Raw genomic sequence first — 12,818 nt, 5'->3', positions numbered from 1 at the left:
TGTGTGTGTGTGTGTGTGTGTGTGTGTGTGTTTGTGTGTGTGTGTCTATGGATGTCTGGAATGGTGTGTGTGTAAAAAAAAACTAACTCTGAATGTGTGTTTTTACATTAGCTTATTTTTTACAAATAGGAAAAAACTGTGAAGTTATGTAAACATACTGTCCTTAAAAGGGTTATATACCCCAAAATACAATTAAACAGTGATATGGCTCCAGCATACCCCCGCGACCCTAATGAGGAAAAGCGGCATAGAAAATGGTTGGATGGATGTACAGTTCAGGCAGAAGTAGGTTTAAAAGATTGAGTCGTTCCAAGTGGGAAAAAAAATAGTAATATGTGATATTGGGGGTCCTTTCTTTTTCCAGAATGCAAATATGAACAGGTATGCCTGAGCCGCAGCACTCGTGTATCTACAATTTGCAACCACCAGTCTGAAAATATAATATATAAGAGACACCAGCAGAGAGCAGCAAAACATCACAGAATGAGAGGAAATGCACATGGCAGAAATTTCCAGAAGTGCATGCAAATAAAGCAAGGCTAAGGTGTGCCTATTTACTGTACAGGCTCCAGCGTACCGGTGACCCTCATGACGACAAGTGGTATAGAAAATGAATGGCTGGCTGGATGGGTGTGCTCTCTGATGAAGCAGTAAAATGCGACAATACTTCCGCACCTCGTTTTCTATTTCAATGTTCATCTTAATGTGAATCATTTAACATGTAACCGGGTCAAACGGCAAGGACCACACGTCCCTATTTCACCCATTTTGTAAGCCTTTTCTCATTAATAGGTAACAGTTATAGTAAAATTGTATAATCTTGCTCAAAGTGCGACACCGGTGCAATTTGCGGCCGCTGCTGTTTGTTTAGTGGCCCAGGGCATTTTTTTAAAATATCATTTAACAAGAAAACTAAAAAAAAGAGAAGAAAACAGCAAAGATGGAAAAATCATCAGTAGTTTTGTAAGAATAGTCAAAATATTAAGATAAAAAATTGTCATCTAATGAGGAAAAGGTTGTAATTATATGAGAAAAACGTCATAATATTAAGAGGAAAAAATAACATCATTTTAGTAGTGTAAAGGTGGAATGTCAAAGAAAAAAGACGTTATTTTTTAAAAGTCATAATATGAAAATCAAACAAAACAAAAAGTTAAAATTTTTTGAAAATTTGGTTCAGGAATAAGCTATAGTATTATTTGAATAAAGTCAAAACATTATGCGAGTATAAGAACAAAAAAGCAATTTTTCGAGAATAAAGTAAAAATATTAACAGAAAAAAGTCTTAATTTTATGAGATAAACTCGTAATATAATGAGGGAAATAATGTATTTTTAGTAGTGTAGAGTAAAATATATAAAAATTTAATTTAAAAAATTATTTTTTAAAAGTCAGAAACAAACAAAACAAAATAAAGTTGTAATTTTTGGAAAATTAGGTTGGGGTAAATGTTAAAATATTATGAGAAGTACATTTATGAAGATTATTTAAGTTGAAATATTTGTCACACTAAAAAAAATGATGAAAACATTTTTTGAAAAAATTCCAAAATTTGGGAAAAAAACACGCAAAGTGTGAAGTTCATGCTAATAATACTTTTTCACCTATATGACAAAGCTGAGATGCAGTTTTAAAAAAAAATATATATCGCTTCTTAGCATATGTTTTACAAAATATCAAAGTGGCCCTTGGATTCTTTCATTCATTTCTGTGCTGTAAAGTGTCAATTACTTAAATCACCCATATGACAGGCGGGTTGCATAATGGGGCATGGCACAGAACTCAAAGTGTTTAAAAACTAGTAAAGTAAAAGTAAAACTCAGTTTTTTGGTTTTATTTTGTGCAGAGGTGCATTTTTGGATTGCAATGTGAGTAAGGCTTGCTCTTTAGCCGTCGATATCAGAGTAATACATGTGATCATAGTGTATCATGTAATTGCTTTTTATAACTACTTCTTCCTTCTCCGGATTAAATATGCACATAAACTAAGCTCGCACATTACCTGCACAGTACGTGATAGTTACAGTAGCAGTTATTAATTATCCAAATGGCCTTCATTTCATATATTCAAAATAAAAACAGGATGTTACGTTGGACAGAAGTGAGTAGTGGCCTCAATGCGATTGAAACTTTCTGTCAGCTGTTGTTTTTACGTTGTTTGGATGTTTGATGTTGTTCTTGCAAGGATGTTGCCATAAATTGTGTCTCCGCTGTGAGTGCTTCAGGCGTCCCAGCATGCTATTTGTAAATAGTTGCTAAAGTTACATGTTTGGTGTTAACAAAGTTAAACACAAAGTTAAACAAAGTTGTATAATATTAGTCTAGGTAGCTGTAAGCCACACCTTCAAACTAATTATGGTAAATGGTCTTTCACTTGCATTGTGCCTCAAAGGCACTCAAAGGGCTTTGACACTGCCAGCACATTTACGTACTGATGACGCAGCATCAGGCGCAACTGGGGGTTCAGTATCTTGCCCAAGGACACTTCGACACGATCACGGGAGGATGGAGGATCAAACCCTCACAACCTTCAGGTGGGGAGACGACCGCTCTACCACCTGAGCCATGCCGGCCATCTTAATGCGACTCCAGGTGTTCAAATACCTGACTCCGTTTTGCATTTTTGAGGTAAACAATCTATTCTATATAAATTTACAATCTGCAAGGCATGCTGGAAAGCCCATGTGCACACTTCCCCAACATTAAATTAACCAGCATACCTTGAGGGTTATGAATTAGTATAAAATAGTTTTGTTTAGTCATTAGGGTTCACATACAGTACTTTTTCCACAAGCACTATCGTGTCTTTTGGTTGTATCAATAAAGACACGAAAGATCAAAGAAATGCTAAAATTATATTTGTCATTACCCTTGACTTAGATAAGTGATTCTCAATTATTTTCTGTCATGCTCCCACGGGGGGAAAGAATTTTTTTTTGCAACAAAATGGAGAGCAGTGAAGCATACAAGCGTATTCAAGAGTGAAATTGCATGCTGAGTACGACAAATTAATACATGTTGGAAGGTCTGCATTAATATCGAAAGTCCTCCTTCACCCTCGCCCCAGGGGGGCCCGCCTCACAATTTGAGAAGCATTGAATTAGATGAAGATCAGATCACATTTTATGACAAATTTATTCAGAAAACCGTGGCGTTCAAGAAGATTCACATACTTTTTCTTGCCAGTGCATATTTATAAATGTGTGTATGTAGGATGATGTTGTGTACGAATGCCCCGGGGTGTATGTAATGTATTATATTGGTAGTTGTTAGACACACAAGTAAAGGGGTAGGAATAAATAAATGTACGTGTCTTCCTACTCCTTTTCGAGCATGTAGTTCAAGTTGAGTGGTAGATGTATTTTTCTTTCGTTTTTTTCTTTTTCTTTCAAAACTGCATAAGTTAACATATTTTTATTCTTTCTCAATTAATAAATGCTAACAGGTGAGCATAGGGAGTACCTGAGGGGACAAACCATCATTCGTGAGAAAACATATACCGTAATGTTTATGTGACGTGCCTAATCATGTATGTTGTTAAGCATGCTTGAAATAAACTAAACCATTTCTATTACCATTAATGTTGTTGTTACACTATTACATTGTTGTTATACTGTCACACATTTTTTTCTTCATTTATTCATTATTATTATAGTATTCATTTATTTTTATTTACTTAAAAGTATAAGTATATTAAAAGTATAAACAAGGAGAAGAGTCGTGTTTATGAGGCTTTGGTTTTATCTACTTCCGGGAAATTCACGAGGATGACTCACAGCTGACAAAATCTCGCGAGACTTCACGTTAGTCGCTCAGGCAGCCCTTATTTAAGCAGCGGTACATCCGCGTCCTTCTCGTTCGTCCTCAGTGTAGGATAACGAAGTGTTCAAACTTGTTTTTCCTGCCACAATTCCTGTGTGTCGCTGTGCGTGCTCATCTCTTCGGGTCAACGTAAAGGAAGGACGTTATCATTTATTTAGATTTTTTTCTTCAATCGGTAAGTTGTTTTCCTGTGTAGTATTTTCCACTTCTTAACCGCCGCCATCATTCCCAGGGTGGCTAATCATAATGCTAGCTAACATGTAGCCAGGTCAAACAGCAAGGACCACACGTCCCCATTTACTCAGTGTTCTCACCCGTATCTCGTTACTAGGGAGTAAAATTTTGATATTTACACCTTACTCAACAGGGTGACAGTGTAATTTGTAATAAATGTTCGCTACTTGAGGAATAATCAGGTAGTACCAGTGTTAAGAAGCGACGAAATGGCTAAGTTAGAAAGTAAAATAACTAGCCCCAGGGATACATTTTTTTAAATGTTTACATTGAGATAAGTGTTGACAGATCCGTTTTTACTGCCTCATTCATTTCCCTCGACCTTCAAGAAGTCATTACTAACAAGGAAGAAGTGTAGTCTTGGCAACATAAGACAATTTTCGTCGTACATCTGTTGATTTTAGATTGTCAGCAAAGTTTATTATAAAAGAGGAGATTGTCGCTGTCATCATGGTTCAGATTACATAAGACATTTTAAAGACATATTGATGTTATATAGTTGTGTTCCTATGAGAGTAAGCATTCGTAGAAGCAGCCTGATAGAGAGTTAGTGCCTGTGTTGTGAAGTGCCACACCCTTAATTCACTGTAGATGCCATAATTGGCCATGATGCAAAACACGAATGGGTAAAATAGTTTTTTGTTTGTAGTGGCCCGCCACAGATGTATGAATGAATGTATTTGGAAACCTAGTATGTGAATGTTTCCCTCCTTTGTCTCTTTCAGAAGTTGTGTGTGACAATCATGATGGACGTCATTGTGCGCCGGTGTCCATTCCTGGCTCGCGTGCCCCAAGCCTTCATGCAGCAACCCAGGAATTCTCTGGTCATGTATGCCCAGCGATGCCCCATTATGATGGAGTTGGCCTCCAAGCCGATGGCCCCGCCCCTGGCACGGGCCCTGTGTTCGTCGTCATCCTCTCATCAAAGGACTGAGAAGACCACCACTGCAGAAGGTGAGTTGAGTACTTCACGATTCAGCGACATCGTTATGCTTCATACTGTATCTAAGGGCAACATTTCTTCTAGGCCCCAAAGCAGAGATGGAGACCAAACTGCCTGCTGGCCACACCATGCTGTCCTCTGGTCAGGCTGCAGCCTCCAAATGCCCCTTCCTGGCTGCTGAGATGGGCCAGAAGAACAGCAGCTTGGTCCGCCAGGTTGGCATGGAGTTCCAAGAAGATGTTCAGGAAGTCCGCACTGTTCAGAAAGGTAAGACCTGCTTAGATACTAAAGTTCTGTGGTTGACTGAAACAGAACTCCGACGGTGCAACCAAAAATAACACAGGTACCACATGTGAAACACAATGTAACTGTACCGGATGGACCATGTGGGTATTGAAGTAAACGCTTGCACACTAATATACTGTACATGTAAAGCAATACTATTTTATATTAACTTACAATCCGCAAGGCATACTGGGTAGCTTTACATGCACACTTTCTCAACAGGAAGTTACCCAGCATGTCTTGCAGGTTCTAAGTTGGTATAAAATATATACTGACTAAAGAGTCGTCGAGAGTCTCTTATAGTGTAGGGGTACATGCTGCTCCCTCGCAAGGCAGAGGGTGCACGTTGGTTCCCAACCATAGTGTCTTTATTTAAAAAAAAAAAAAAAAAAAAAAGGTAGTTCGTAATGGGGGCATGGGGCGGGCCCCATCTGAACCATAAGGTTCATCGTAAAATTTTTGTCCCAGTCCAAAATCACATTCAAAGACTATAAGCAATAATATTAAAATGATTGAATCCAAGTTCAAAGTAGCTTTGATATTGTTCAATTATATAGTATATATTGTCTTTAAGGCACGGAAGAGATTTTTTATACATAGTTTTTTATTCAGGAAAATACGTTTTTGCGCTCACCAACAAGGGGTTTCGCTCTTTGAGCTCGACACATGCGCCGACACGTCAACGTTCCCGGACCCATCACTACTAACGAGCAAAAAGTTTGATTCAACAGTGTCTCTGCTGGTTGCGGCCAAGCAGTGAATTTTGACACAGTTGCTTCAAATCCACACAAGTGACAGCATAGCAGAGTAGTAGCATTGCAGCAAACAAATAACCTTGTGTTTTTTTTTTTAAAACTCATTTTAGAGGTGTCCCCTGACCAGCTGAAGAAGCCGTCCTTGGCCAGCACCAGCGAGGGCCTTATGAGAAGCCTCCTAAAGCAGCGACCTAAGATGGTGTCCCACTTGCTGCAGGACAATTTGCCAAGCAGCTGTAAGTTTGTGGTTGGGTAGTTTTATGATGAAACCATTTACAGCACACGGGTTGCATTGCGATAAAACGGTCTTCCTCTTCATCACTCCGACAGCGTCTCGCTTCCACTACGATGGCTTTTTCGAGAAGAAGATTGAGGAGAAGAGAAGCGACCATACGTACCGCGTGTTCAAAACGGTCAACCGTCTGGCGAGTGAGTTCCCCATGGCTGACGACTTCACCGCCTCCTTGGAGGAAAAGAGGGAGGTGTCTGTGTGGTGCAGCAACGACTATCTGGGCATGAGTCGACACCCTTGGGTGGTGCAATCCATCATGTGAGTTTGATAGAAAATACCACTCTGACCAGGCCCTACACAGTGTCTCACATTCAGCAAACATTTTGTGATACCCACTTTAGAGTAGTCAGTGTACAGCATGTGCGTTCAGCTTCCTGAGCAAGGCATTCATCCTCATGGAGGTGTGCGGTTCGGGCTCTTTGGCATGTTTGACAGCCATACATGTTGGAATTCATGTTCCCCCTCAATGAACCACAGCTCTTCAGTGCCGTCAGCCTCCACAGAGCATAAAGCAAGACAAAATATTGTAGGTAGTGTGTTGCCAGCTATTTATACAATGGTTGTGTTGTCATTTGCAGGCTTCACAAGCTGTGCACATACTACTTTAAAGTACGGTATATAAAAATGTAATTTCTATGGTATTGTCCTTTTGAGAAGATAACTGACATAAAAATGTGTGCTGAAATGTGAGGGGTGTCTTAAATGTAGTTGGTTAGTGCATAAGCATGCTTGTAGGCTTATTTTTCCCTTCAAGGACACAAAGAGAACTGAAAGAGGATGCTTGTTATAACTGAAAGCCACTTGTCATTCATTGGCAATGCGTCTGTTGTCGCCATGGCCAAGGTGTGTTGGTTTACACACAGACCACAGGTGTTTCAAGATACACCTGTGGTTAGTCGGAGGAGTAATTTGATGCTAGAGAGAAGAAAGAGTTCCGGGTGGAGTTCGCTAACCTCTATAGGAACTATTGTAAATTAATGACAGCAAGTGAAAATTACAAAACTGAACTATTTGAAATGTAGACTGCTGATGGAAAAGAAGCCATATCGCTTAATGAGCACTTGGAAGAAGACATAGAAGAAATCAAAGATCATGGAAATTGAGATTCTCACCCAGGCACACATGTTTGAAAGAAGACCGTCTTATATCTGAAATTAGAAGGGCTGAAAAGGTGTGCACCATAAGTAAACCGCTATCCCCTGCTGTTTGTCATGTAACATTTATGTTGTTGTTTTTGGCTGTACCACTCAGAATTGAGTTTGTTTTCCTTCAATTTTCCTTCAGGGATACATTGCGAAAGCATGGCTCCGGGGCGGGAGGCACTCGGAACATCTCTGGGACCAGCAAGTTCCACGTGGAGCTGGAACAAGAGCTGGCAGACCTCCACAAAAAGGACGCCGCACTGCTCTTCACTTCCTGCTTTGTGGCCAATGACTCCACCCTCTTCACTCTGGCCAAGATGCTGCCAGGTAGTTTTCTGTACTGTCAATCTCGCATTTTGTAAATCTTCAAACTGTAGTAACTTTTCTGCCTTGTTGTAGGTTGTGAGATCTACTCCGATGCAGGCAACCATGCATCGATGATCCAAGGAATCAGGAACAGTGGGGCCAAGAAATTCATTTTCCGCCACAATGACGTGGCTCACCTTCGAGAGATGCTGCAGAAGGGAGATCCCACCAAACCCAAGATCGTCGCCTTTGAGACCGTCCATTCCATGGATGGTCAGTCTCCCGTGAATCATGTGTATTTGTGGCATTCACTATAGTGTTGTAACGTTCGACTAAAAGCTCTGTTTTTCCTTATGACAGGTGCAGTGTGCCCGCTGGAGGAGATGTGCGATGTGGCCCACGAATTTGGCGCCATCACATTCGTAGACGAGGTGCACGCTGTGGGTCTGTACGGAGCCAGGGGAGGCGGCATTGGAGACCGTGACGGCGTCATGCACAAGATGGATATCATCTCAGGGACACTGGGTCAGCATGACATCCCGCACTTATCATAATGTGTTTTTGCCCTTATATCTTAAATGCAACAAGTGTTTAGGCATATCCCCCCAACAAGTGTTTAGGCATATCACCCAATCTGCTGGAGGGCTTAAATGAACTGTTAGCTGATCTGTTGTTGCTAAGAGACCAGAGGATTGAATTGCACTCTGTCCCAGGCATGCAGCATACATTTTTTAGTAGGTCAATCTGAGCTCTACATTTTTGCCATTTAATAAAGAATTTTTTTTATATTTATTTTTTTACTAATTAGTCTTTTGTTAAGTTTAAAACAAAAACGTTACAAAAACATTACATGTCACCTTCCTCCTCCAGGCAAGGCATTCGGATGCGTGGGTGGTTACATCGCCAGTACGGCCGCCCTTGTGGACACGGTACGCTCCTACGCCGCCGGATTCATCTTCACCACCTCGTTACCGCCCATGCTGTTAGCCGGCGCCAGGCAGTCCATCCAGGTCCTCAAGGGCGAGGAGGGCCGCACCCTGAGGCGCAAGCACCAGCGCAATGTCAAGCTGCTCAGACAGATGCTGATGGACTCCGGGCTTCCTGTGGTGCACTGTCCCAGCCACATCATCCCAGTGCGGGTATGTCACTGTCAATGATGTCTTGCAGTTTACTGAAACGGAGCCTGAGTCCTAACTTCCTGGTGTTGGTGTGTTAGGTGTCCAACGCTGAAAAGAACACTGAGGTGTGCGACATCATGATGAGTCGCCATAATATCTACGTGCAGGCCATCAACTATCCCACAGTGGCAAAAGGGGAGGAGCTTCTGCGTATTGCCCCAACACCTCACCACACCCCTGAGATGATGAAATACTTCGTTGGTAAGCCTTGATGCAATTTAATACAACACACCATATTTTCCGGGATATAAGTAGCACCAGACAAAAATGCACAGTGAAGAGGAAAAAAACCTATATGTCGCACTGGACTATAAGTCGCATTTTTGGGGGGACATTTATTTTATAAAATCAGAGACCAAGAACAGACATTTCATCTTGAAAGGCAAGTTATAATAAAATGGGGAACAACACTCTAAATAGGCGTCTGTTAACGTAACGTGACTAGGTCGTATGTTAACTTAACATAGCTATTCAGACAACTATAGCCTAAACAACCCGCAAAGTCATCTATATTCATCACCTTGGCACCTACCTGAGCCTGGCAGCATGTTGTTCAAGAACCCATTTGAGAACTCTTTCCTCTAGCTGTGGCCATCTAGCTTTTAGCCCGCAATTAGTTTGGTTTTCTTCATTGCAGTTAAGAGTACCCTCCGCTTTTCGCCGGTAGCAGATGTTATCACCACAATGCTGTGAAGTGTAGTTCATTTTACCGATTAAGAAGGAACTCCTTTCTAACATTCCCACACCATTCTTCCAAAATAACGATCTCCTTGTGAAAGGTGTCCCACCAGCTAGAGGCCCGATTGGCTCCTGTCCCAAATAGCCATCATTGGCAGGGGGTGTCGTAGCTGTTTGACGAGCAAAGCAGCAGCAGTATATCGTCCTCCGAAGCCAACAATAGCGCCTTTTGCGCGTAGAGTTTTCCAAAACTTGAGTTAAGGACAAAAACATCAGTATGCATGTGATGAGAGGTCAAAACGCATAGAAAAATATGCAGTTAAAATATTCATATTTGTATAGACAGGGCCTCACTTGTCTTTTATAAGTTGATGTTAACATTGTTAACATTGTTAACATTTTAACACAAGCCTTCAGCACCCTCGCGACTGTCAGTGTGAAAAAACATATACTGTAAGTTGCTCTGGAGTACAAGTAGCAGGACCAGCCAAACCATGAAAAAAAATGCGACTTGTAGTCCAGAAAATATGGTAAGATTCTGAATTGATTTATTAATGTCAATACGTTGTAGTGAAAAAATGCCACACCCGACTATAAATCAACCGAGGGATGTGCTTTAGCTTGTCCTAAAGAATACCTCTAATAATTTGTTAGCTCAAACTTGAGATGTTGGCATACAATGTTAGCGCTAAAAGTGGAAATAGAAATTTACAACGAAAGCAAAATAATTCGCTGAATTAGATGATGTGCAACACTAGCATAGTTTCAGACCATGTAAAAAAAAAAAAAAAAAAGATATAGTATGTCATAGCGCTCCCACAATAACACGGAGGCAGGATGTGTTCATATAAAAATACCAAATAAACCGCTCCCCTTTTCCTGCGTACAGAGAGGCTGGTGCACACATGGAAGGAGGTGGGCCTGGAGCTGAAGCCCCACTCGTCGGCCGAGTGCAACTTCTGCCAGCAGCCTCTGCACTTTGAGCTGATGAGCGAGAGAGAGAAGTCGTACTTCAGCGGCCTCAGCCACCCGATCTCAGCCCATGCATAATCATCAACGCTGGGGCCCAGATGACACAAACGCGCTCATTCCTATAAATGTCATAATGTCTCAAACACTATTTAAAATACTATATACTCAGAGATTCTATATGCTTCAAATTAAATATGAGCTGAAAAACAGTATGTTGTGTGTGGATTCAATAACTGGTTAGCATGAAGGTGAACCGCATGATAACTTTTACCTGCCAGTCCTCCAATGCAACATGCTTATCGCTCCATATTATAAGCTTTTCAATTATTTGAATAGAAAGCAGCACGCAAACATAAGTATAGTGTTACCATTCCATTGGCTGGGTGTAAAACCTCTCCATTGTGCATTGAGCGGGCGCCACCCAAAAGGGGAGACTAATAAGCACGCTCGGGTTGCTGGAATACTGGTGAAGCAAGTTGCATTCACACAAGCTTGCTTCATGACGAGTTCACAGCCTTTATCAAGTTTTACAAATGTCAGCATCGCTTTGTTTTAATCCACTGATCTTTGTTAGACATACAGAATGTTGGACTTGTCTTTCTACTTGCTTTTCATAGAAACGCAGTCTTTATTGATCCTGAAGGAAATGCAAACATACAGTAGCAGTTATTCAAAAACAGACCTTTTAAAAAGCTATGTGCTGTAATTATGAAAAGAAAAAATAGACATTAACAGTGGCTGGATATTATGAAAAAAATGTAAAAGATTTTACATTTTAAATATTACATGTAATTACATGTATATGTTGTTACATATTTATTTTATTTTTGGTTTAATATGTTTATTTACAATTGATTTAAGAATTTAACAGAATCCCTAAAAAAATTCTTAACATTTTGGTCTTACACGAACAATACAGCATGCTCACTACTACCAACCCGCTACTACACCCATTTGAATTTGTCACTTTGTGTCAGCCTAGGAAGGAGTGAGCGAACCTACTAACCCACTGTCCTGTATGGAGGTGACATAAGTGTTGCGATGCAATCTGACCCCAACCCACATCCACAAAATGAAACACCACAAGGGTCACAAAACCAACAACAGCAGCAAGCATACACCTTCCCCCATCATCACTTATCTTAAAGATTGCTGAAGCAGAATTAGATCTGAAAAACATGTCAGCAAACATTTGATTATTATCTGCTCAAGGGACAACCCTAGAAATAATATATACAGTACTTTAGAGTTATCAGTGTACAGCTTGTAGGGCGGTATATATTTATTATCCACTGAAAATGAATCAACACACAGCCATTATTGTCTACATGGCTGGCATCACAATTGAGTAATAAGTATCAATGATGTGTCTGGGCTGCCAGCACTGCGGAGCTGGTGAAACATGAAATACAGAAGAAGTACATTGTACCAATAGTGTTTAGGCCAGCAGAGAAGGATTTGCTTTGCACACCACTGGTATGAACACATCGCCACATCTTGTGGCTTGATCTACAACCTTGTCATCATGTGATGCTCTGGTATGGAGCTGATTTAGAAAATAATAATAATTCCAGTGAAAAATTTGCTTCCTGTCTTTGCAGCTGCATTGGGAAAACAATACACCCCTTATTGGGACTCAGGTATCATCTTTCAAGGTGAATTTTCTTTGAAATGACACCTGGTCATGTTATCACGCTGAACGAGAAGAGAGGTAACCTCAGTGGATCAGTAGAGCAGCAAAATAAGACGTATCATGTGCACATTTAGGAAGTCAATTTGGCCGTGTCCTTCTAGACAAGGCGTTTGGCTTTAAAGTCGTTATCTGGCCTTATGTACTCCCTTCCTTCCTGTATGTCCTTGGGGCCTCCAGGAATGTGATCATGTGACTCCTACTAAGATGAAGCGAGCATGAGTTGCACGCCAAGGTCTGATAAGTAAAACCAATCAAACCCATCACCTTTTAGGGATGAATTGACGCGATGCTTGCGTGTAAATACAGGATTGTGCAACCGCCCTTGTTGTGTTGGCAAACACGCTTAAAAGACACGCCTGTTCTTGCTGAACATATGCTGCAACTATGCAACAAGAAAGTCCCCATAAGAAAGCTTAGTTACCACTTCCGGTTCCTGTTTGTATGAGAATTCCATTGCCTAACAGGTCCTGCAAACATCTTTTTCATGCCATTCTATTTTTGTATTTAAATTGCAGGAA

General features: G+C 40.7%; 1 protein-coding gene across 1 annotated transcript; it reads left to right on the top strand.

Annotated features, from left to right (window-relative positions):
• Positions 1 to 3,828: 3,828 nt before the first annotated feature.
• alas1 (aminolevulinate, delta-, synthase 1) lies at positions 3,829 to 10,816 on the top strand. Its single transcript, XM_054785754.1, has 11 exons — positions 3,829 to 3,997; positions 4,782 to 5,010; positions 5,084 to 5,266; positions 6,150 to 6,275; positions 6,370 to 6,589; positions 7,616 to 7,800; positions 7,873 to 8,052; positions 8,140 to 8,304; positions 8,650 to 8,918; positions 8,996 to 9,158; positions 10,525 to 10,816. The coding sequence occupies exons 2-11, from the start codon at positions 4,800 to 4,802 to the stop codon at positions 10,683 to 10,685; spliced, it is 1,863 nt and encodes a 620-aa protein (XP_054641729.1). The 5' UTR covers positions 3,829 to 3,997; positions 4,782 to 4,799; the 3' UTR covers positions 10,686 to 10,816.
• Positions 10,817 to 12,818: the final 2,002 nt, after the last annotated feature.

Source organism: Dunckerocampus dactyliophorus, chromosome 8, assembly GCF_027744805.1.
Source record: "Dunckerocampus dactyliophorus isolate RoL2022-P2 chromosome 8, RoL_Ddac_1.1, whole genome shotgun sequence".
Lineage (NCBI taxonomy): Eukaryota > Metazoa > Chordata > Actinopteri > Syngnathiformes > Syngnathidae > Dunckerocampus > Dunckerocampus dactyliophorus.
Note: the sequence above shows the minus strand (reverse complement) of the source record. Positions and strands in the feature narration are given on the sequence as shown.